This window comes from Macrobrachium rosenbergii, chromosome 22 (genome assembly GCF_040412425.1).
Source record: "Macrobrachium rosenbergii isolate ZJJX-2024 chromosome 22, ASM4041242v1, whole genome shotgun sequence".
NCBI classification, from domain to species: domain Eukaryota; kingdom Metazoa; phylum Arthropoda; class Malacostraca; order Decapoda; family Palaemonidae; genus Macrobrachium; species Macrobrachium rosenbergii.
Window position 1 is genome coordinate 35,288,391 of NC_089762.1, and position 23,402 is coordinate 35,311,792.

Consider the following 23,402-nt stretch of genomic DNA (forward strand, 5'->3'; position numbering starts at 1 on the left):
GATGATTAACACCAATTTGCAGCTCTCTAGCCGCAGTAGTTTTTAAAGTCTGAGGGCGGTTGGACAGCTCTTCTCCCCTTGCAAGTTTTATAAAACAGCAATCAGTAATTCTTTTTACGCTGTATACAATAATCAATTGCTTAAGCGTGATTACTGCAGTGCATTTTTATGTTAAGAAACTTCGTTAATTATCTGAGTCTGGGTGTTTAGATGAATGAGTGTCTTTGTTACTCAATTCTAGTTGTAGTTTATAATCTTTACGCACTTCTTTTCAATGAAATATGATATTAATTTGAAAATATAACTATAATTGCATAAATATCTATTCTAATTTTTATAGTAATAATTAAACTGAAAACTTTCTTAATTTTAAGAAAGTTTTTGGCCGCTTTAACACAACAGCAATGATTTGTATGCATATTCTAGTTGTGTATTTCACAATCCTAATGCACTGGTTCCCTTGATAAAAGAAAGGTAACTGCTAAATAGAAGAAAGCAAGGAAAATAAAAGTAAACGTTAACGCTTTGAATTTTCTCCCCCGCCGCCTCCCGCCCCCCCACCCTTCCTCCCTTTAAGAACCATTACTGCCTGAAGCATATCATTCCTCTTGATACTTTAAGGAGCTTGGTTTTATCTCTCGGTCAGTATGAGGTTTTAACTTTCCTCTTTGCAACCGAAGGCGTTCACTTTAGTCTCTGAAATGAAGGCTTTCCCTTTCTCCTTAACCTCCAAAGGGGTCTTCATTTTCTTACACGAACTGAATCCATCATTTTCTTTATGAGCGTTAATAGCTCCCCAAGCCTTCTTTGTCCCTTCTCTTTTTTCTGTCAATGCCAGGGACCATATTTTCTTTGCCACTGTAGGTACCAATTCTCTTTCATACTTAAAGACGTCCCCTCCCCCTTTTTTTTTTTACATTGCTAGAGGCTTTTAATTTATCTGTACCTCTAAAGGATTACATCCCCTTGCACTATGAAGGGCTTAATCCCTATACCTCTACCATTATGAGGTTCAGTTTCACGTGTTCCTAAGAATATTGACATTTCCATATCTTAAAGTGCATTTTTGAAATGAAGTCTTTACCGTTTTATTTATTTTCTACTTAAATTCTGCCTTCGCTTCCAGGTCAAGTTCTGCATGCTCCCTTTCTTCAGCCAATTACGTCGTGAATTTCTGTCGCAAGAGGTTCTTCCTCCTTTATATGGTTAATGCCATGCTCTCCTCGTGTATGGCCTCAGCCGATGCCTTGTAAAAGAGGGAATGGTATTAATTCTTGTATCTACTGAGACAATTAATCGCCTCTTCTCTTTCATTACCTGCTTTGAAGTGACAGACACCGTTTATTCAGAGCCACACGTATCTCGCAAATCCTCGCGATAACATTCACGTCGACGTCGCGAAGGGGAAATATAGTATATGCATTTGAATCACGTGTCGTCTTACCTCAGACTTGTAACTGTGACCACGTCACGTATCGTGAAGGTTCCGCAGTTCCGTCTTCATTTGAGAGAGTCTGATCTCATTTTGCATAAGCGGATTCATTACCTACTTAATGAAAGGGGAATCATGATGTTGTTTTATCATTAGCTACGTTGTAAGGACATCTCGTGGTAGACTTAGTGAATGGTAATGGCTGGAAAAGGGTCATTACGAAGCATTGGAGGATTACCGCCGTATTTCTTTTCGGAAGGGTAAGGATAGTTCTAATGATAATATTTACTCATTCGATGCGGGGTGTGAGTGAAAAGGAGCATTAGATGGCTATTGAAGTGATTTGAGGTATGCATGTTGAAAGAGTGAAAAATATGGAGATACGACGGAATATGGTAAAAGCTTAGTATTTGAAAAAAAAATAATAATCATGCAGTTTAGAGGTACTTTAGGTGTGTGGATATAATGGAAGAAACTATAGAAATGGATTCATGACTCGAAAGTCTTGGAAGAAACGAGGTAAAGGAGACCTAAAGACGACTGCATGAAATTTGTAATTGTGTAAAAATGAAAGGGTCATAGACTGTTGTCAAGGAAACGAGGCTGTGTGTAAGACAAAGCCGAACGCCTTGCATAATCAGCACCGTATTAAACAAATAAGATAACAACGAAATTCGTCGCCTATGTACTTTATTTTTTCCGTACCTGTCAGTGTCAGGGAAAAATATACATGTGTTGATAAAGTAGTTTTCCGATGAAAATAGTTCCCTTTTCTATAATTACCTACTTGAATAGTGACACCAAAATCTGTACATCCTTTTCTTGTACTGCTGAAGAGTTATTTTTCTGCTTACCTAATTGACTTGTCAATTTTACAAAATATATTGATAATTGCATGTAAAACCTTCATCACCTTTGTAATGTACGTGAAGAAACACGTACATTACAGTTTACAGGCCGAGGGTTTTCCTTTTCAGTTTACTGTTGACTGTATCTTCCTTTTATTCTGGGGTCCTACTCCACTGAAGGCGCTCTGCGAGACCCGCAAACTTAATCTTCATATACTGTACATAACAATGCAGATACAATCTGAGATTTTATAAGGCGATTTTGATTGTCAAATCCACGCTGCCATAGCACTTGCAAAATAGAAAAACCTGTAATTTTTATTCAATAACTTGATATTTTCAGTCCTTCTGATATCAAGTGAGAGTTTATTTTACAATTTTGGAGAGGCTATGGCACCTCCTCTGTATCTTCTTAAAGTTTTTTTTTTTTTCTCTTTTCTTCAACACCCGGTAGATTGGTTCAATTTTTCTTTTATCACCACACTCTGTCAGGAGATGAACTAAGCCTATGTCCTACCTCTCCCATTATTACGAAGCTGATCTCTTATCATAAAATGGTTCTTCTTATATATCTTTACTTTGTTCAGTATATATTTCTAAACTGCTCTTTCCTTTTACCTCTTCCTGCCATCTTTTACTGTCTACCTCTCCAGCCTTATCCTTAATCTCCTAAAGCTTCTTTTGTTTAACCCCATGTCTACCATGCCTCTCTAAGCCTCTCCCATCCACCTGTTGCTGTTATCCTATTTTATATGTAAAGAAACTGATAGCTTCAGGCGTCCGCCGCCTATCTAGGTTGTCTGATTTTCATTTTCATCGTTATTTACAGTTATTTGATTTTCAGTTTCTTTTTCAGTTGTCAACATGAATTGTTTGTTTAGACATTTATAAATGGAATTGACAATTGGTATTTAGCCGTTGATAATTTTTATTTTTAATCAGTTTGCGTTTTTTTTTTTATTTTCAGTAAATGACGTTTCTTTTGCCTCTACCTCTAGTTCTTTCTCGTATTATTAACAATATTTTTCAGACACATTATTGTTCGCTAAGTTGTCGATGCGTTTGCCTTGCAACGGCTCTCACATCTAAATGAAAGAAGAAGAAGAAGAAGAAGAAGGAAAACTTTTGTTTACACACATGGAAACAATGTATACTTTACATTGCACTGAAATTTAGCTATTAATTTCGTATTGAGTAATGCGAAATCAACATCGGCTAATTGATTATAATTGAGATTGTGTTGTTCTCCTCTTGGTAAGAGCTTCATTTTCGATTAATGCAACGAATTTTTAAAAATACATTCCATGTTTTCCGAAATATTAAAAGATATCTTCCATGTGACACTTTTCTAGACGTTTGTTCAAGACAAAGTTGCAGTCTAACCTAATTGGGAAACCCCGCGTTGTTTCGGATACGGTAAGCCAGACTTAGGCCATAGGAATAAGTGTTTTATATCGTAGTTATGTTTTGCTGTTTTGTTCTGTATGTGCAGTTTACAAAGATTTACTTTAAATTTCCACGCGTTTTTAAATTTGGCGTAGGCTAACCAGTGTGCCAGACTGCACATGGCTTAGGCTAGACTACCCTACGGAAAACGGTAGGCAGATGCCTAAGTTAGTATCCTATCCTATACGAGCCTTAGCGGTAGGTTAGGAAAAGGCTGTTATTCAGTCTAAAATCGATAAATTTAAGCAACAGCTCTGCACGGACTGTTACTTGGAAATTGATTTTTCTTATACCTTTAGCCTAGTGCTGTTGATGAAGGAGGTGGTGGTGTTTATTGTCGGTCAATTATTATTAACCTCGGTAATTCTATATATTAGCTCCGCGCGTTTTTACCTTTTCAACTGGTTTTTTCTACAATTAGGGGTTCTGATACTAGCGGTACATCTGTTTGTTGTCGGCCACATGGAATGTCCCTTCGCCGTGTTTAGTACTGGCCCGAGGGGAGGTTGGGTACCCATACACTAACAAGTTATTGCACTTGCCGGACGGGATATGAACCGTTCGAAACAGACGTAGCCGTGCTCTGTCTTGTGAAGATCGCATATGGAAACCCCTTGTTGGATGGACTTCAGGGGTTAATTACAGGTTAATTACACTTGAGCGCCAAAAATTAAAGGTATATTCATAATTAGCAACCAAAAAACTGTAGAAAAAGTTAAGTTAAAAGGCAGTCGCCGCCGGGGAGCTACTTTATGGTTCTACCTTACTTGGAAATTGATTTTTCCTATACCTTTAGTCTAGTGCTGCTGATGAAGGAGATAGTGGTGTTTATTGTCGGTCAATTATTATTAACCTCATATCTACCCAACATGATTGGGGACCCTTTGGGAATGCGGGGTTTGGGTGGGGGGAAAACGTTGGGAGAAAGACTGGGCTACTATGTTGTTATGGAATGGTTCTGTGCATGTGCAAGTCATTAGAGAGCCACATATTTAAGAAGGGATTGGTTAAGGAAACCTATTATAGAAGGAACTATACTAACCTAATGTACCCTAACCTGACCTAACCTAGCAGGCCGTGTTACTTAGCCGGGGGCAGAGCCCCCCAGATCCCCCAGTGAAGGAAACTCCACTTTTTCTACCAAAAGCTTCCCCATAACACTGCTCATACGCGATAGCATTTCAGGATGCCCAGCATACAACTTCTGAAGTTAATTACAGGTTAATTATAGTCAACTGAAAAAAATAACGGTAAATGCTTAAAAGTAACGAAAATACTATAGGAAAAATCAATATCCAAAGTACAGTAATGCCCCATGCAGAGCTATTGCATAGTTCTGCCATAAAATCGACTCTGTGTAAAATACAACTTTTCTGATAGTTTCTGAAGTTTTTGATATGATGCAAAAGAAAATGAAATTCATTTCCTTGAGAAAGTAATCTAATGTCAGCTCATTTCACCTCTCCTACCATAGAACAAGTTCTAACCAGTGGGAAACCTGTGGCTTTTGCTTGGGAAATGCAGAAACTACTTAAATTCAGGGATGTGTTCAAACCTAACCTTCCTTAAGCTAACCTAACACAAGCCCAGGATTTCCCTCACCCACTCGAAACTGAGACAGATTCCTGTGAATTGTTTACTGGAAGTGAAATACTCTCTTTAACATATTCTAATTTAACATAGGCCCTCCCCTTTTAAGACTCCAACTACATATCATAACCCGATCCATATTATAATAAACTTTCCCTAACTGTGTGACTGGGTAGAACATTGGGTTAGTTGTGTGGGCCCATAGAAAGATAACTATGGGTCTACTGTATATGTAAAGGGCGAGTGTAGAACGACGGGAGAAGTTCCGCAGACATAAACAAACCTAACCTTTTCTAGAATGCCAGGTCCTGACCTAACCAGAACTTAACTATCTAACTTCACTTAGAGTGCTGTGCCCTGACCTGGTTGGGGGTTTGACCCCCCCCCCCCTGGACCACCCAAGTAACGCTAAACATTGGAGGTAATGGACTTAGCTTCCATTCAGAGGTTGTCCGTGGTTCTGCAAACTACCCTATGTAAAATACCATAGAGTAAAAGTTCTTTACTACCTTGGGTATATGTAGTATGAATAAATTTTGCCGTTGCTTGCAGAACAATGGGATCAGGCTCTTACACTATCTCCGAACGGAAGTGAAGTCCATGTTTCTGAGGCTTAATGTCTCTTAGGGGGTGTCCAGGTCCCCCCAGCCAGGTAAGGGTATGGCTCCCTAAGTGAAGTTAGGAAGGTAAGGTCTGGTTAGGTCAGGACACATAATTCTAGGAAAGGTTAGATTTGTTTTTGCCAGTGGAACCTGTTCCTGTCGTTCTACACTCAACCCATATTTTCAAGTACATTTACCATAATTGCACTTTTTCCGTTTATGATGAAAAAACCAAATTAATTGAGACATCTACCAGTGGCATGGGTTGCTCCAGTGAGGTGGTTTTAAGGCCATCACCTGTCCCATGGCTACTGCAGATGCATGGGCTATTTACATTTGATCTGTGAAATCTGCTGTTTCAGTCCACCAACCTTTCCATGGCTAATATGCATGCATTGGTTGTTTCAAATTGACCTAAAATATTCTCTGATTCAATTTCAAACCCATCCAGCCAATAATAGGCCTCAAATCATGCACATGGTGAAGGTAATTCGACCTGGTTTAGAATTTGTTCTTCATCCACGACTACAAATGCAGTTGGTGTGGTTTCTTTGCTCCCATTGTCAGGTAAATAGTGTGGAAATTATTAGAATTTGTGCATACTGAATCTATTCTCAAATTTTTAACATCCTACTGTTAAATACCAGGTAAGGGCACGATCCCCTATGTCAGCTTAGGTTAAGGAAGGGTAGGCAAGGATGCATTTTCTTGAAATATATCTTTTGTTTGCTTTTAAACTGGTAGTAAATTCACCAAAATGAATGATTGTAGCAGATTTTCTGTCAACAAGTTTGGGAAACCACCTATGCAACTAACCTGCAATTTACCTAAGACTGGTTTTCCACTGAGGCACCCTAGTATTGTTAGACTTGGTCGAGTGTGTGTGTGTGTATATGTGTAATGGGCTGAATAACCATTTTTGATGGAATTAAATGTCTAATTCACTAAAATCAGAGATTAAACTATCATAGAAGCCCTGTGTTCCTACGGGAATACAAATCTTTGTCTTTTGTATGGATATCCTATGGTAACAGTTAGTTCAGTCTTTGAAATTGGGTAATAATTTTAGTACCGTAATGGTAACAGGTAAGGATAGTGCCTCTCACATGTCAGTAACCCAATTGCTCTGTTAAATCTACGAGTCTCCCCTACTACTCTTTGTATTAGCCTAATTATTTTAGTATTTGTGTGCTGGTGGTTGTTCAGTATATATGTCAGGGATGTTTGAACTGTGATTTTTTAACAGTAGGCTATATTATTTTTCTCTGTGTTCAATATATCAGGGATAGTCTAACAAGGAATTTTGACTCTTTGTGCATATTATGTTTAAGGTTCATACAGAAAATTCTTTTCCTTATAGCGAGACTTGGGTTTTTAAATTAGAAACACCTCATACTACCTAGGTTTTGTTACGCCTCCTGCTTTCTCCTTCCCTCTTAGTCTATTGATGCTGAAGAAGGGGAGTGGGACAGGCCCAAAGTCCACTCCTCATGTTTATCTTTTGGGATTTCCATTGAGTGTACTCTTTGTCTGTGGTAGAGGCACCAGTCTGACCTCTTATGGGATTGAATCTTTTGGAGAAACTGATGTTTAGTTCTAAGAATTCATGGGAAGTTGAGTTTAGTTCTCTCACTGACGTATTTTCCTGGACCATCCACGATTGTGGCACGATCTGGTACTGTGTCAAGGGCTGATGTTCCCCTTCATCCCTGGAGATAACCAGTTGTAGGCGGAGAGCGGGGAGCAGTATGATGACTGTTGCTTGCACTGTGTCCTGCTCTAGATTTTCTTCTCTTGTGTTCTGAAGAGATCTTCAATATGAATGTAGACCAGTGTGCATTGGCCTAGGCTTCCACCTCGTCTACACAAAATTGCCCTCTGAGACTATTTCAACAAGGATACATCCTAACTTAACCTTCCCTTGACCTCACCTTTACTTGTTGCTCAGATGATGAAATCTGTTACCTGAAAGTATCATTTAGTGGTTGCTTTCCTTTGCCTATGAGATATTCGTGTTGGACTTGTGTTACTTGTCGTGTGAAGTTTTTCATAGCATGAAGGGTAGAGGTTGAACTTATATCACTACCTTTCAGATATTTTTAGGGGCCTTGTCTAAAGTGATGGTTGGAAATAAAGGCACAGTAAATGTAAAATAATGGTTTGCGTGCCATGAAACATTAAAGCCATTCTAATCAGTATTTTCAAATTGTTTAATTGTGTATTAATGTCTCACTGATATAACAATTCTAACCTTATTGTTCAGTTTAACTAGAAGAGATCATATTGTAGTGATAATAGCTCAAAAGTATGAGGATAAGGGTATTATATGAGATGTCTTTACAGATCTGCTGTATTGCCTGTAATGTTGCCATATATGAAGAATTGATGTGCCCCATCGAAAAGCATAAACAGTATAATTCTCTGTTGAACTGTTGCCAGTTTATGTAGTTGCTGTGAAAACCTACCCAAAACATGAAGTACATTGAAGCTACAGAGAACTTTATCGTCTTTTGTTGTGGGAAAATAATACTTGTCTATCAAAAAGGGTAAGTCATCCTTTATATCACTGTTTTAAACATTATGAAATGCATAGGAAAAATGGAGTTCATAAAACAATCAGCTTTCTCCAACATGTGAACACTCTTTAAGTATAGCTCATATATCAGTGGCATTACATCATGGTTTAAATCCTGCTGAAATGGTATTTATGGGTTAAAATTGTAACATAGAGATTTGTTCTGATGAGCAAATATATGAGCGTTTTTTTGGGTCAAGTCGAAGGTATGTGTAGTGCATCAGAAGAAATTGCAGTATTTTAAAATGAATTGCATTTTCTTAGATATACAAACCTGAAGTCTATTATTTACTTATATCTCGCCTCGAACCATCTCTGCAGTTTTCTCAGTAGGTGAATGAAAAGTGGGGGTGTACAGCTGAGTGGTGGGACTTTCCCACTCACCCCCTAGCTTCTACTCATAATTACCGTGTTACCAATATTCAACGACCAAGTCAGCATGTGCCAAGGTTATTCTTATTTAAAAGGCTTAAGGTTTGTACATCTGTGTAAAATGCTATTCATTCAAAAATCATGTTTATCTGTACCATAGTTGAATTTCAATTTTCAGGAGCAGTGAAGGAAGATTGATAGATTTACCATCAACTGGAACTACACCTGGCAGGTGAGTTGGCTGGTGCATTCTTCTTATTTAAACAGTGCAGCATTATAGTGTTGAGAGATTATTAGTTTTGATTTGAGTCTGTAGCGTTCATTGCTCGCATAGTTGTTCCTATTAGCTGCATAGTAAGTTGTTCTTATTAGCTGCATAGTAAACAGTAAAAGATAATATAATCAAATCTCTTGTAATCCACACATTTGTGTATTCTTGCAAACACCTGTTACCAAGAATGAGAGGTTCTGCATGGATGGTTGTAGAATAATGGAGCCTGTCTGGAGCTTCACAAGATAAGATAATACATTGAGGCTTTGTTTAGTTTTCTTTCATGTGGACAATGGCAAAATTGCTGTCATATACCGTATTGTCCCGCCTGGTGTCTGCTGCTGTAATTTGCATTATTCTATCCCTTTAAGAGAAGGTGAGTGTTAGTATGAGTTATGGTAAATGTTAAACAAAACTCTGAGTGAGAAGGTAAATGTAAAGTTTGGGTGAGAAGTTGTATGTAAATGACAACAGCAGAATGGGATGTCATCTGTTGTTGGCTATAAATTCACTGTAGATTAATCTTCCAGCGAAGATATATTGAGGCAGGAAGAGGAATTGCAATATGCTTCCATACATTGCAACCTTAATCCATTGCTGTACATCATTATACCCCAAAAATAAGCCATGTGTGTTTAACTTACAAACCTATACTGTACAGTAGCCCAAACTTGTTGGGCTTCATAAATCTTAGACACTCCATTCTTAAATCTGGCTGATTCTTACTGGCCAGAGTCTCACAGACTCTGGTTTTAAGTGTCACAGACTTAACTCAAAGCTGTAATTTTAGTCCTTTTCATTAATTCGTGGTAGTTTTTCCTTTTTCAGATTTTAATACAGCAGTATTAGTTTTTCTGTTGTCTAGGGATAGTAACAAAGTACTGTAACCAGCAGTTGGGTATTATAAGCTAGAGAAGACTTTAATTAAATTTAGACATGTATTAGCTGGTTATGTTAATGTTTGCCAAATGCCCTACTTACCAAAGAGAGTACCTTTAATCATCATCATTGCCTCCATGTCTTTCTTGTCCACTAATCTCCAGCAGCCTCCTATCTTACAGTTCTCATCTAAGCATATCTAAGTCTTAAAACTCTTCTGGTGTTAGAGGAGCCAAGCTGACACTGTCACTTACTATTTTCCCCAGGGTTGTGCAGTGGACATGTCCAAGCCACATATGTCTCCCTTTCTTTATTGTCTCATGTGCTGATTGAACTTCATCCTTTTCTGATGGTTTCATTTCTCACTTCCTGCCAATATTCCTGATATTCTTCTTGAAACCTTATTCTCAAATCAACAAAATCTTTTCTTTATACTGTGGTTCGTTATACCATGCTTTGTGTCAGTATAACAAGACAGATTTTACTATATTACTGTTTCATGTGCAATTTCACTAAATAGCAAATCAAGAGGACCTGCATTGGATGTCATTGTTCTTAGATTTTTGAGACATTCAACCTCAATCCTTTCTTCATATAGTGTTATTTCATCCCTTTGTGCATACTAAGTTCTCATTTCTCCTGTTTTTCTGAGAGTTATCTTAAGCCTCATATAAATGCATGACTGTGTCAGTATCATCTGCCTGTTTTCCAGGTATTCTCTCTTTATGTCCTCTTGTGCTGTGATTAATTTCATTCTCTAGACCTATGCAGTCAGCACAGTCTACTTTGCATTCTTTGTCTCCTCCCTGAAGGGTTCTACAAGTACCTTTTCTTTTGCTGTAATCTCTCATGTATTTTATCTTATGTTTCATCTGATGTCCAAAGTTTGTCTTGTTACCCCATATCCCACTGCTTCTTTTCCAGTAGATTATTATGCATTCCTGATTATAATCCACACTTCATTGACTGTCTTGAGATACAGTTTCAAGCACAGCAAACCTATTTCGACTTTCAGTTGGTAAAGCCTCTGTGTTGTCTTCAAGGAGCTTTTTTGCATTTAACAAAGATAACGTCAATTACAAACAATCAGATAATTTCTTCTGCTGACTTCACTTTTATAATTTCTTTTCCATCTCAAATTCATAATCCTTCTGAGAAAAAGAAAGAGAGAAGGAAGGCCTTCTGTGTCCCTTCAGAACCATGAATATCTGGCCTTGGATGGCAAATGTTTTAGGTAGAGACCCCTTCACTGTCCTTGTCCATGGGCATGTACTTGAGAAGTATTGATATACCTTTGGCTCAGATAAGCCGGTATAAGAGCTTTTAGTAATTCTCCAGAAGTATTACTAAAAGCTCATATACAAACTTATATGAGCCAAAGGTAACCTCTGATTTTTAGCGAACACTCCCTTGGGAAAACTCATAATCTTTGTGATATACTTTTTGCATTTTAAGCTCCAGATGTTCTTTAGCTCTGCCAGGCCCTGGCTTAGTGTATCTATCCTTTGGGGCAACAGTTATTGAAGCCTTCCCACATAAATAGCTACTCATGTTATAAAGTACAGTAATTGCTGTGTGATGAAACATAATTTTACAGTAATTACCATCCTGCCAGCTTATTCAAACAGTGGAAACAATGTCTCAGGCTGCCACCAGAGGGCCAGTGGAGCTTGTATACATGAAGGATCTCTTTTCCTTCTGCAGGGTGTATATAAGCCTATTATAAAGTAATTGATTTGTATATGGGAAAAAGTAATTGTAAAAAACTTAATTGTTCTAAAAGGGTGTAATCTTTGATAAAAGATGCCAATCATAAAATAAATAGTATTTTTGTCTCTACAGTGAGGTAAAAGCCTTAAGCATCAAGCTGTCTCCAGATGAGAAATACTTAGCTGTGGCTTGTGAATCCAAAGTGGTGACGGTCTGGTGCACTCAGACTTGGACTCTTCAGTTTACCCATAACCTTGTGAAGAGACCAGTGTCCATTGATATTACTGCTGACTCCACCACCCTCCTTGTTGCAGGTATGACATGTTGCTTGTGATTTGAATATATAACTTTGAAATAGCAATTTTTTTTATTTCTGCTGTTGCTGTCATCTCCCTGATTCTCTATTACTAACTAATTGTTTTCTATCATCAGTATTTATATAGGTTAAATTTGTAATGGATAAATGGGAGTAAAGTTTTTACTTCATGTGGAGTGAAACATAGGCAAATAATTTTTCATTCACACTTGCAGTTGGCACTGGTAATCATTGTGGTAATGGAATAAAAAGAGAGATTGAAAAAGTAATGGGTGGGGATTTTAGCAAACTAATATTCCACATTTATTCTATGCTCACAAGAACTTTCTTTTGAAAAATTTTTTTGTAATAAGAGAATAAGAAAATTATTTGCAATTTTAACTTTTCGCCAAATTATGAAGTCCTGTGCAATTTATTTTGGGCTTAGTGTTGCTTGTGTTAAATACTGAATGAGCTGAGACTTTTGCACCAGATATTTCTTTTTTCTTCCAGCTTTTTAGGTATGTTTGATTTTTGCCTTTAATTTAAGCGTTGTATTTTAACGATTGTTTTTTCATTGTCACTTACACTGTTGGCTTAATGCTGTAATTGATAATTGTATTAGTTACTTTTTCTTTCACAAAATTTAGTATATATTTACTTCTTTTTTTACTTAAAATGAACTTTTCATCTTAAATATTGCGACTGTTGGGCTGTGTAATTTCTTTTTTGGTATGCCTAAGAGAGTTTACCAAAGGCTGTCCAGGTTAGTCTGTTGAGTATTCATGTCCTCTCTTGAAACAGATTCCTCTCTGTTTAATTTACTCTGCTCCTGTTTTTAGTTATACTGTAATACCTGTTGCTAATGGTTGACTGACCAGTGGGGCTTGTTTGCAAAGAGGCAATCTTATCAGTCTAGGGATGAAAAAATGCGTGCCTCTGCCTTGTGTGCCTTTGAATTTGCATTCCTACAGTCACCATTAGTAGCTTTGTCTTCCCTTGAGAAAGTAAAAGACCTTCCTGTCTTGGATCCACAACCTCACGCCCTGCCACTTCTCCCACTTTTCCTGGTTGCTGGCAGACTCCCTCTCTGTTATCTGCCCTTGCTCCAGCTTGCTTGCTCTCTGCTTTCCTGTGTTTCCCAATGTCTTTAATGATCATCCTTTTGCTTTGGTACACAGAGCCTGCCCACTCTTGTGGTCTTTATGATTTCAGGAACTGCTGCCTCTCAGGGTACTCCATTTTATAGTTATGTCGTGATTTTCCTTGTGTTTTCTGACCAGATTTTGCTAAAGTCTAAGAGAACATTTTTTCTGTGATGTTGGACATTATTCAGTTGCACCTTTTTACAATGCTGCTTATCAAGTCTCAGTCAGTAAATGTGACCTTAGCAGCTAACATACCTCCCACCAAATGCTAGTACTGTATAAGCAAATGGGTTTGTAGTGAATTAAATATGATTTTTTAAAATAATTTTTTTCAATCGCACCCATGACTTAGAATCAAAGTGCTTACCAATCCCTCACTTTTCTTGCAGCCATACAGGAACTGAGCCATATAGCTGCTGGAGATCAGGTGATCCCAAGGCATTTGATCGCTGTCAACATTTTTTTTTTATTATGTCTGGTATTTCCTTCTATACACAAAATGGAGTATATGATTATTAGTGGGTTGTATAAAAGATAATTTCTTTTGACTGCTTATTTTTCTTTAAAATGTCCTTGTTTTTCTTGCTGTTTATACCTTGTTTTGTGTGTGCCATGGATACTGGTTGGCTGAGATTTAGCATACTGAGAATTAGTTCTGAGGAAATCTAATTGCAATAAGGAAAGCTTATTTTAAAGAATGGAATTCAAATGTATTTACCTTGAAAATTTAACACTGGTAAGTTTTTTAATTATTTGTGACATTGCAGATAAGACTGGTGATGTGTACCATTTCCCCCTAAAAGAGGACACCACACAAAAAGATGTGTCAGAGTCTGCTGATAAAAATGGTGATGAGGACAAGTTAACTGATAACAAAATGGATTCTGAGGCTCTCCTTGGACATCTTTCAATGTTGCTGGATGTGGTATGTTAGGAAACTAGAAACTTATTTAATCTTTATTGCCTTTGCAAATTTATTTGATGTCTGAATTTAAAGTAATGCCACTTTATTAGATTTTCGGTGTGAGTCACTTCACGCATTATTTGTATTATTTGTATGTATATGGTCTTTTTTGTTTTAACTTCAGGTCAAAGGTTGTCTTACATTTTGTGTGTAAATCCTTTGGTTCAGTTGTGATGCATTGAGACATTAAAATCTACAGTTGAGTCAGTTATAACAAAATTATGAGTAATATTCTGTATTTTTCAACTCATAGTTGTGTGGTGACTATGACCTTTTGTTTATTTTTTTGCTAGTCATGAACACACCACAATAAAGTGCAAATATTTTTCCTTAAATGACTCCAAAAAGAGTATCATAACATGAATAGTAACTTCATAGACCGTACAAAATACAGTATTACCAATCACAGCTCTGGCTTTTGGACAGTCAGGAAATTGAAAGGCCTGTTGAAAGAGTAGGCTAATTACTGCAGTACTTAACAGATGTAGCAAGACAAGGATGACAAAAAAAATTTTTTTTCAGCGTCCATTTCATGAAAATCTAGAAGAATGTTAGTAGAAAGTTTTGTCTAGCTTTTAAAACTGATGTCCTTGTTTATTCCAGAATTACTAAAATTATTCATGGTTAATCATCACAAATAACATTACTGTAGAAGAGAAACACTGATCATTGCAATGATTATCAGCACTCAAAATTTTATGTACAGAGTGGTTTGTCATTACTGTTACTTAATCAAAGCAAAATAACTATTGCATTTACATAGCATTTACATTCTCCTGTGCAAAATGTTATCTAGCAATTGCTGAATGACTGAAAATGCCCCAGTGCTTGGCTTGATAGCATAAATTTTATAAAATTACATAAAAAAGTTATCTAAAGATGTTGTATAGTACAAACTTTATATAAGAGGATTTGTATAGGTTATATGTAAATATGCAAATACCCAATATTACACCTTTTTATGCAAAGAATTTAAAATGACATGGATTCTGAATGAAACCAGGGGTTTAAAGCCAGCCCCTGCCACCCCCCAAAAGAAGTCAAGGGCTGACTTGAATTGGTTGCTATGAAAAGTTTCATTTGTTTTTAAAAAATTAGAATTTGGGGGATGTTTTTCATATGTTACAGTAGTGGTCACTGTTCTTTTTATCAATTTTAATTTCCTCTTACAGGCTGTGACTAAGAACCAGAAGTATGTGATCACCTGTGACAGAGATGAAAAGATTCGGGTATCTCACTATCCAAATTCCTACAACATTGAATCATTTTGTTTAGGGCACACAGAATTTGTGTTGCAAATTGAGATTTTGCATGGGGTAGAGCCTCTCCTTCTCTCATGCTCAGGAGTAAGTATAATATTTATGGGTATATTGTGACTGTTGTAGTGCCTTTTTTTTTTTACAGTTCATTCATAATACTCCTTGGTACATGTAAAAATGATATATAGTACTGCTCTACTACATCCACCATTGCTAATGCTAAAAGGAGAATGTTGAATCCTAAGATTGGTAGACTCTTCCAAAACCAATGAACAAAGCTTTTGTAAAGTAATGTTTATACGTATGAGACCTCTATTTTGAATACCTATTTTGGTTTTGTTTCTTATGCCTAGTTGGTGAGTAATTTTGATTACGAAAGTCATGTGATTATTACGTAGTTTTTCTTTAATTCTAGGATGGTACCTTGAAATTATGGAATTATTTATCTGGCCAGTGCATGTCATCAGCTGACACTCATGAACTTACAACTCCTTATATACATCATTTTGAGGCATTCTGTCAACAAAAACTAAAAGATAGTGAAGAAGCCAAAAGATTCCTGCCTGATCACCCAGCGGTGAAGAATTTTTCTGTATATACTTCGCAAGATGGTGAATGCTTTATTGCAGTTGCAGTAGACAGGTATATTATCATATATATACATGCATATTATCATTGTTATTATTGCAGTGTATTGTTAAGAAACAAAAAAAAGGAAATGAACTTCTTGAGCTGTAGAAGTCACTGATTCTTTTATAAAGCCTACCATGTCTTAAGGTGTTTATAGTAAAAGTGAAGCATAAACATTAATTACTGATCCATAAATGTGTACAGATGACAAACCTTTATTTTTCATTTACCAACAAAGAAAAAACTAATTTGATTATTGTTTTTGAAGCTCTGTACATATAAAATTCCAACCTTTGTTCTATAGGAGATGTTATTATTATAAGTAAGTTTAATGAGGATGCTGAGTCACATTTGTAGGCTTTTGTAGGGCTCATTTGAGGGCTTGTTTAAACATTTACATAACTGCATATAAGGCCCACTGCAGGTGGTACTTTCATAAGGGATATACGAGGGTAAGTCAATAAGTATCCGCACTTTTATTCTAATTGTTTGTGAATAGGCTTTATGGCTTTGTGTGCTATGCCGGGTTGTAGATGGCCATCCATTGAGGAGTTTCAGCTCTCTGGTACACCTTCAGACCATGCAATGTAAAAACAAAAAAACAAACCTCCTCTTGTGGATTGGTTTCATTACACTTCAGTGCGCTCTGTGCTGTTAAGAAGTAAGGATGGGCGTTGTTCTTCTTTCTGTTTTTTGTGGTCTGAAGGTGTACAAATGGAGAGACTTTCAGGTCAATGTTTTTGCCATCCTTACTGTGGCTCAACATCCTCCACGCTTGTCCGACTGCTTTTGAACTGCTCAATCCACTCATAAACACTGGTAAAACATTCTGAAACCAACCACAAGGGAGGATTGTTCTTCTTTGGTGCAAATGGAGCCATCTACAACCCAACAGCGCAGAGCGCACTGAAGTGGTAACACTGAAACCAACCACAAGGGAGGAGGGCCCATCTACAACCCAACATAGCACACAAAGCCTATTCCACAAACAATTAGAATAAAAGTGCGGATACTTATTGACTTACCCTCGTAGAAAGTACAAAAAGTAACAACTCAGCTTAAATGACCTCAACTTAATAGACTTCCTTACTTAACAGCTACCATATTATGATTATTTTTTCATTTGGTATCATTTTAGATGTGATACATTTCGAGATAAATCTTTTAAAGTGAATGTTAGATGTAAAGTACAGGTTAGTGTAAGTTAAAAACTAAGTGGAATTGCTTGTAGCTGTAAGAGAACTTCAAAATATTCAAGTGCAGGCTATGATATAGGGTCTTCGTTACATATTAGAAAGGCCAGACTTCCAAAGAGTCTGTATAGTTGAGGTGCTACTGTGAAACTTTCATAATAATTTGGTGATAAAAATATGGGCAAAATAATTTTTTTCTAAAAAGGCAAAATGAAATGTATTTTTTTTATTACAGTGTCATAACTGTAATGAAAAAAAATAAAAACCCTCTCAGAAAGAAGATGAAGAGTTCCTGTCTCTGACAAGTAAGCAGTGCACATGTGCTGTTAGGCTGGATATACCTTAGCTGACATTGCAGCCCATTCTTCTTGTAAACTTATGACTGTTGAGGGCTTTCAAGTATAAGTTGTGGGTTCTTATGAGTTTTACTTTAAAATTTTAAAAGAAAAAGTTTAATTTTTTTATACAAAGCCCAGATTTAGGCAGAGAAGATTTATGTTGTCAAATTCTCAGATTGTAGAAATGAGATATTTGGACTTGACTGGTGGAGGAAATGATACTTTATTGCAGGTTATTTAATATGATTACTTAATTCTTGAATGAACTGACTACAGCAGCTGCTTCCCATGATTTTCCTCCAGAGAAATCTTAGAGGATATTGAGTTGTTACAGAATGCAAAGAATCCTCTTTCAAGGGTTCACCTTGTTCCCCCATTTCCATAAGTTTTACCAATTATTGACACTTCAAATACTGTGTGGTGTCCTTGTGTTTTTAGATGATCAGGCTTCAAAAGCACCTGAAGGTGCTGCATCAACATTCTTGAACTTTAGATAGTGTTCCAGGAAATCCATTCCTTCTAAGAACTTTTCTGGCAAAGTTGTGGGCATCATGTCTGCTGACAACTCAGTGACTGATATTTTGAAGGAGTCAGGGAGGAATGATACCAAAACTGCTAGCTTGCTGCAGTCATCTTTGTTTGAGCAGAGGAGAAAGAAGCAAGTCTTTCAGAGTTCAGTGAATTTAATTAGAAATACTGTAACATTATTAGAATTAACTTTTCTTCATAAATGGTGGTGCAGAACCTAATATTGGCTTAATTACAATAATGAATGCAAATAAAGATTGTCAATAAGTCTGTTGTATACCAGGAAGATGACACTGTAGTTATAGATTCCCTGACCAGATTGGAAAAAGCACTTTCAGCAGAATGGTCAAAACATTTCAAAGTATACATTGCCACAACCAGTCTTACGTGTTTAAAAGAGAGGTCTTGACCAAAAGAAGTTGTGAAGGTCTCTCACTGATGATTGAGAGACCTGGAATGAAAATTCATAGATTGCAATTATATTGTTTCTTTACAAAATTAAATTTTTTATACAAACCAGTTACTAATTTGAATAATGGATTTGTTGAAACACAGTAACTAAAATCAATCTTGGGTACAACAAAATTTCTGTTGAACAAACCTGAGCCTAACCTAGTATTGTGTACCCTCTCACTGTTTTTATTTTTATTTTAAGGGACCAAAGTGTTTGGGAAATTTCATAATTGTGAGTACAATAATGGATTTCTTGCAACGATGGTGTTTTAATATTTGTGTTGATAGTAGCAGCTCAGGCTATCCTGATTGTAAAATGTCTTTTAAACAGGGCTTTTACTCATGTCTCATTTTCGACTGTCATGTGAAGAAAATTGTGCATACTTTATGGAAAACCAGCAGTTGTAGTAGAACTGGTATTTTCTGTTGAAAAATTGTTGGGAAGGAAATTTTTTTTCTTATTTTTTGATTGATTCCATACCCCATTTATTACATTCAAACTGTGTGATTGATTCCATACTCCATTTATTAGATTCAAACTGTGTCAACTTTTGTGCAAGTAATGGTTTGTGTGTGTGTTATCAAATGCAGTTGCTTTAATTTCTGCAAGCTGTGATACTTGCTGCTCATTGATAATGGTAGATCTTTTGCTTAAAGTATTATTTGTTTTCTGTTTCAGAATTCCGGCATTGTTTTTGTATAAAATAGAAGAATCAAAACTCCACTATGTTTCTGCAACAGACATGAAGGAAAATATCCCATTAATAGTTACATGGCTAAAGTCAGGAGAACTCATAGTTGAACAGAGCTCTGTTGACCAGCCTCTTGGGGTTTTTCACCTTCAGCAAAATACGTTGACACCGCTGAGTAATCATCCTCTGATGCCAATTGGTTTCAAATATAAAGATGATTTTAACAGTAAGTATGAGAACTGTTTTTTTTTTTTTTGTACTATAGAAAGGTGACCTAATGTTTCTCAAAGCTATTTTTTAATAATTGTAAGGTCAATTGTGTGTATATACAAGAAATAAATGGTATCTTTTAGTCTCTTGGAGATTAGACAAGTCAGAATTTCCAGAGACAAAAGGCATATGAGATCTTGAATAGGATTGCCAAGAAAAGATAGACCCTACTCACTTTTCCATTTTCAGTGTGTTATTGCAAATATTTGCAAACCTTTCACCATTCCTACTATTTCCATTTCTTGTTTCTTTACCTACGTTAATTTTATGTTAGTCAGTTCTCCAACTTTTGGTTTACTCTCTGGTTGTACAATACCATCAGTCTCGGAGTGATCATTATTTTGTAAGTAACTTTGGCTGTTGCTTGCTTAGTTCTTTACCTAGTGCATCATGAAGTAAAGAATTATTTTTGGCAAGTGGCCTAAGTTTTAGTTCTCTGTAAAAGAAAACTATTGTGCCAGCTTTGTCTGTCCATCCACCCTCAGATCTTAAGAACTACTGAGGCTAGAGGGCTGCAAGTTGGTATGTTGATCATCCACCCTCCAGTCATCAAACATACCAAATTGCAGCCCTCTAGCCTCAGTGGTTTTATTTTATTTAAGGCTAAATTTAGCCATAGTCATGCATCTGGCAGTGATATTGGACAGGCCACCAGCAGACCATGGTTAAAGTTTCATGGGCTGCAGCTCATACAGCATTGTACTGAGACCACTGAATGATAGATCTATTTTCAGTGGCCTTGATTATGTGATGTACAGAAAACTCGATTGTGCTGAAGAAACTTCGACACATTTTTTACTTGTTTGTACTGTCATTAGTGTTCACTTATATATGTTACATTTTTGTCCACTACCTGCTTATAAGTATGGGTAAGATAAGAATTCAATCTCTCCTAGCCACAGTGCTAAGTGACGGCAGGGTCCCAACAGTCTTTTAGCATACGTTTTGTCTGTTATTCTCTCCTTAGAGATTCTGATGTTCCCAGATGTGTTGAACCAGGTGATGAACTTGGAATTTGCAGGAAAAGAGGCAAAACTATCAACTTCCTCAAGTTAATCCATGGGTCGTGACTTACAGCTTAGGTTATTTCTAGTTTAACAAGTCTCCTGTAAGGGTTTGTTATTAGCATGAAGCAGAAGTTACTCATTTCTCTGGTTCTACATTTTATATCAAAGAAAATTATACCTACTTCACAGAGAGCTAACATAGTGGGTTACTCAGGCATTTCTGTAAAAAAATGAGGGGAGAAAAGAATACTAGTTTTTTGTGGTTGACTGTGAACACCAGATGTCAAAGACAGACTTTAGAGTGTTTATTGTTTTTACCTGACTTAATGACAAAGACCCAGATTCCAGGCATCTTTTACCATCCATGAGAACCAAAGCCTGCAGAAATTGCATCATAAGACTGTTTCTCTTTACAAGTCAGCACAAGGAACAGGGCACAAACAATACAACTTAGATTCAGGCAGGTCATCTGTAGAGCTTACAGCAATGTGTGAATAGCTAAAAGGCACTTGGAACTACCTTTTGGAATGTAAGTACCTGGTGGCATTATAATACTCTGCCTCAGCTAAGCTTTAGCTCAGAGGTTTATGTCACAAATGACTGGACACAAATTTGTAGGAACCAGCCATTGTAGTATGTCTTGTTTTACCTTTTTTGGGGGGGATGTAGGGAAATAATCTTCCTCTTCTTAACTTCAACTCCTCTCATCTATTCTGTCATTGTAGAAATATAGACTTTGGTGATATTAGTTTCTACCTTTCACACAAGTAGTGTCTTCACTTTCTTATTCAGATGGTAACCATGCTGATACAAACTGACTTACACTGAAAAGATTGTTCTGTACTTATAGCAAATCTCTGTGAGTTGCCAAAGTGTTTGTACCAGACTGAAAGTGCTCTCCTGGATCCTCCAGGTCTTAAAAACCTCTCTTGGGCATTCAGCTGCTTGGTACTCCTACATAAATTGTGATTCCGGTATGTAAGAGTGACATGGTTGTAATGAAACAAAGTGAATTTCTTTGTAAATAAATTCAGTTCTTCATACAAAGTGAGCTCTTATGTAATGAGTTCCATGCTCTTAGCCCACTAGTCTTGGACTCATATCCAGACTACTACTTGACAGCAAGTGATTGATTGTTACCCTATGCTTCATCTGTCTCCATATGTCTTGCAGGTATTGACTTTTTATTATATTTTTGACAGTCTATAATATCTGAGAACATTTGAAAGCTGCAAATGTGGGCATATATAAAAACCTAATTATGTTTTGTAAAAAAAAAAATGTTGAGAGAATTGTAATGAGAGCTTTTTCTTAACTGCACATGAGCATTAGGGTGAAATATTAACTTTGTGGTGGATTTTCACAGCACAAACATATGCTTAGGTTATTATGTGATGAGTATACTAAATTTTCATGCAGCCTGTTAGATAAAGGTATTATTTCATACATTCCTTTTCAATTTGAAAATTCATCAGTGTCAGTGAGCAGGCAGTAGATTTAACTTTTCAAAGCACTTTTGAAGACTATAAAAGAGCCAGTTTATGGGAAGCTTGTCTCCGTAGATGATTAGTTCTTCCCGTGACTTTTGGGTTGTACACTGCAGGTGTTACTGAAGGTTATTCGCACTTTTCTTTTGGCTCCACGTACACTAATTTTTGTTTTTTATATTCATGTGTTCCCTTTGTTCCCTTCCTGATTAGCTATCCAATGTCTTTAACTTCACCTTTCACTCAAGAGTCAAGGAATATGTTTCAGTGGTGTCTAAATTAATTTATAATAGTGATAATACTAATGAAAGGACATGGTTATTGAGGGTACTTGCTTTAAAAAAATTTTGAGTTAGAACATTTCTTTTGCTTTATAAAAATCAGGAAATATCAGAATATAATTATGGATTGAAAATGATATGACCTTTCAGGGTTATACATTTAGCATTGTAAAGTGTACTGTGCAGTTTATATCTACGTAAGTCAAAATATGAAATCACCTCATTACATTGGTGTATAATTTAATACTGTAGTCAAAATTGTATAAATTCACTTCATTTCATTGTTGAATAATTTAATCCACAGGAGGGAAGAAGGAACTCAGCATTGATATTCTTTACAAGCAGCGCTATGACAATGTTGCTGATTACCTCAAGAAAAAGCAGGAACGCTTGGACACTGAAAAAGCTGTAGAAGCTGGTCTTGTGCCTCCAGTTAAAAAAGGCCGCTGGTTATAAGCAACTGAAGTGTGTGTTCACTGGTTTGTTAATGCTAGAATAGTTATGTTATAATACTATTAGCTTTGAAGAAAACCCCATGAAGAGGGGAAGTTGCCCTTGTGAATTTTCAGCCTTTAAAAACATCAAAATCAGTCCTGTGCTGGATTACACAATAGATAAGCAGAAGTGTTTATATGTTGCAGATTATTATATTTTATTAAATTATTGAAGAGAAGAAAAGATATTTTTTTTTACCTCAAAGATGAAACTTGATGCATATCAGAAATTTTCTGCATATACTGTGGACTAACATAATTACAGACCCATGATTACAGATTTTGATAGTAAAGAAACTAGCCTGGAAAATAATGTCTAAAGGTATATTTGTTGATTTTTTAAATTTCTGTACAAATAGATTAACCTGTAAGGGCACTGTGGATGTAGAACCTCAAAACTGTTTAAACATGTTGGCATCAGTTGTTGTCGGATTAGTTGCAGAGTATCTTGACCCAGCATGTCCCCGTACAATAGAAAAAACATCATCATTTTATGTCTGGTATTCACCCCATCAACATCTTCAGCTATGTTCTTGTTGGTGAATTTGCCACCAGTACCAGACATGGCACTCTTACAGTACACCCTATGTCTCCTTCATGAAGGTAAGATTGATTTGAATACAGTAATACAAATTCTA

The 23,402-nt window shown here is 36.5% G+C and overlaps 1 protein-coding gene across 3 annotated transcripts in view; it reads left to right on the plus strand.

Annotated features, from left to right (window-relative positions):
* Nucleotides 1–22,948, plus strand: part of wuho (tRNA (guanine-N(7)-)-methyltransferase non-catalytic subunit wuho) — a 37,905-nt gene extending 14,957 nt beyond the window's left edge. Inside the window, exons 1-9 of one of the 3 annotated variants that reach the window (XM_067124694.1) lie at nucleotides 3,390–3,696; nucleotides 8,262–8,464; nucleotides 9,044–9,097; nucleotides 11,858–12,039; nucleotides 13,936–14,093; nucleotides 15,305–15,478; nucleotides 15,807–16,033; nucleotides 19,213–19,451; nucleotides 22,575–22,948. In XM_067124694.1, the coding sequence (XP_066980795.1) occupies nucleotides 8,391–8,464; nucleotides 9,044–9,097; nucleotides 11,858–12,039; nucleotides 13,936–14,093; nucleotides 15,305–15,478; nucleotides 15,807–16,033; nucleotides 19,213–19,451; nucleotides 22,575–22,726 (1,260 nt within the window). In that variant the 5' untranslated portion in view covers nucleotides 3,390–3,696; nucleotides 8,262–8,390 and the 3' untranslated portion in view covers nucleotides 22,727–22,948. Of the gene's footprint in view, nucleotides 1–3,389; nucleotides 3,697–8,261; nucleotides 8,465–9,043; nucleotides 9,098–11,857; nucleotides 12,040–13,935; nucleotides 14,094–15,304; nucleotides 15,479–15,806; nucleotides 16,034–19,212; nucleotides 19,452–22,574 lie in introns of those variants that run through there. The other 2 variants (XM_067124695.1, XM_067124696.1) reach the window with 2 other exon arrangements.
* Nucleotides 22,949–23,402: the final 454 nt, after the last annotated feature.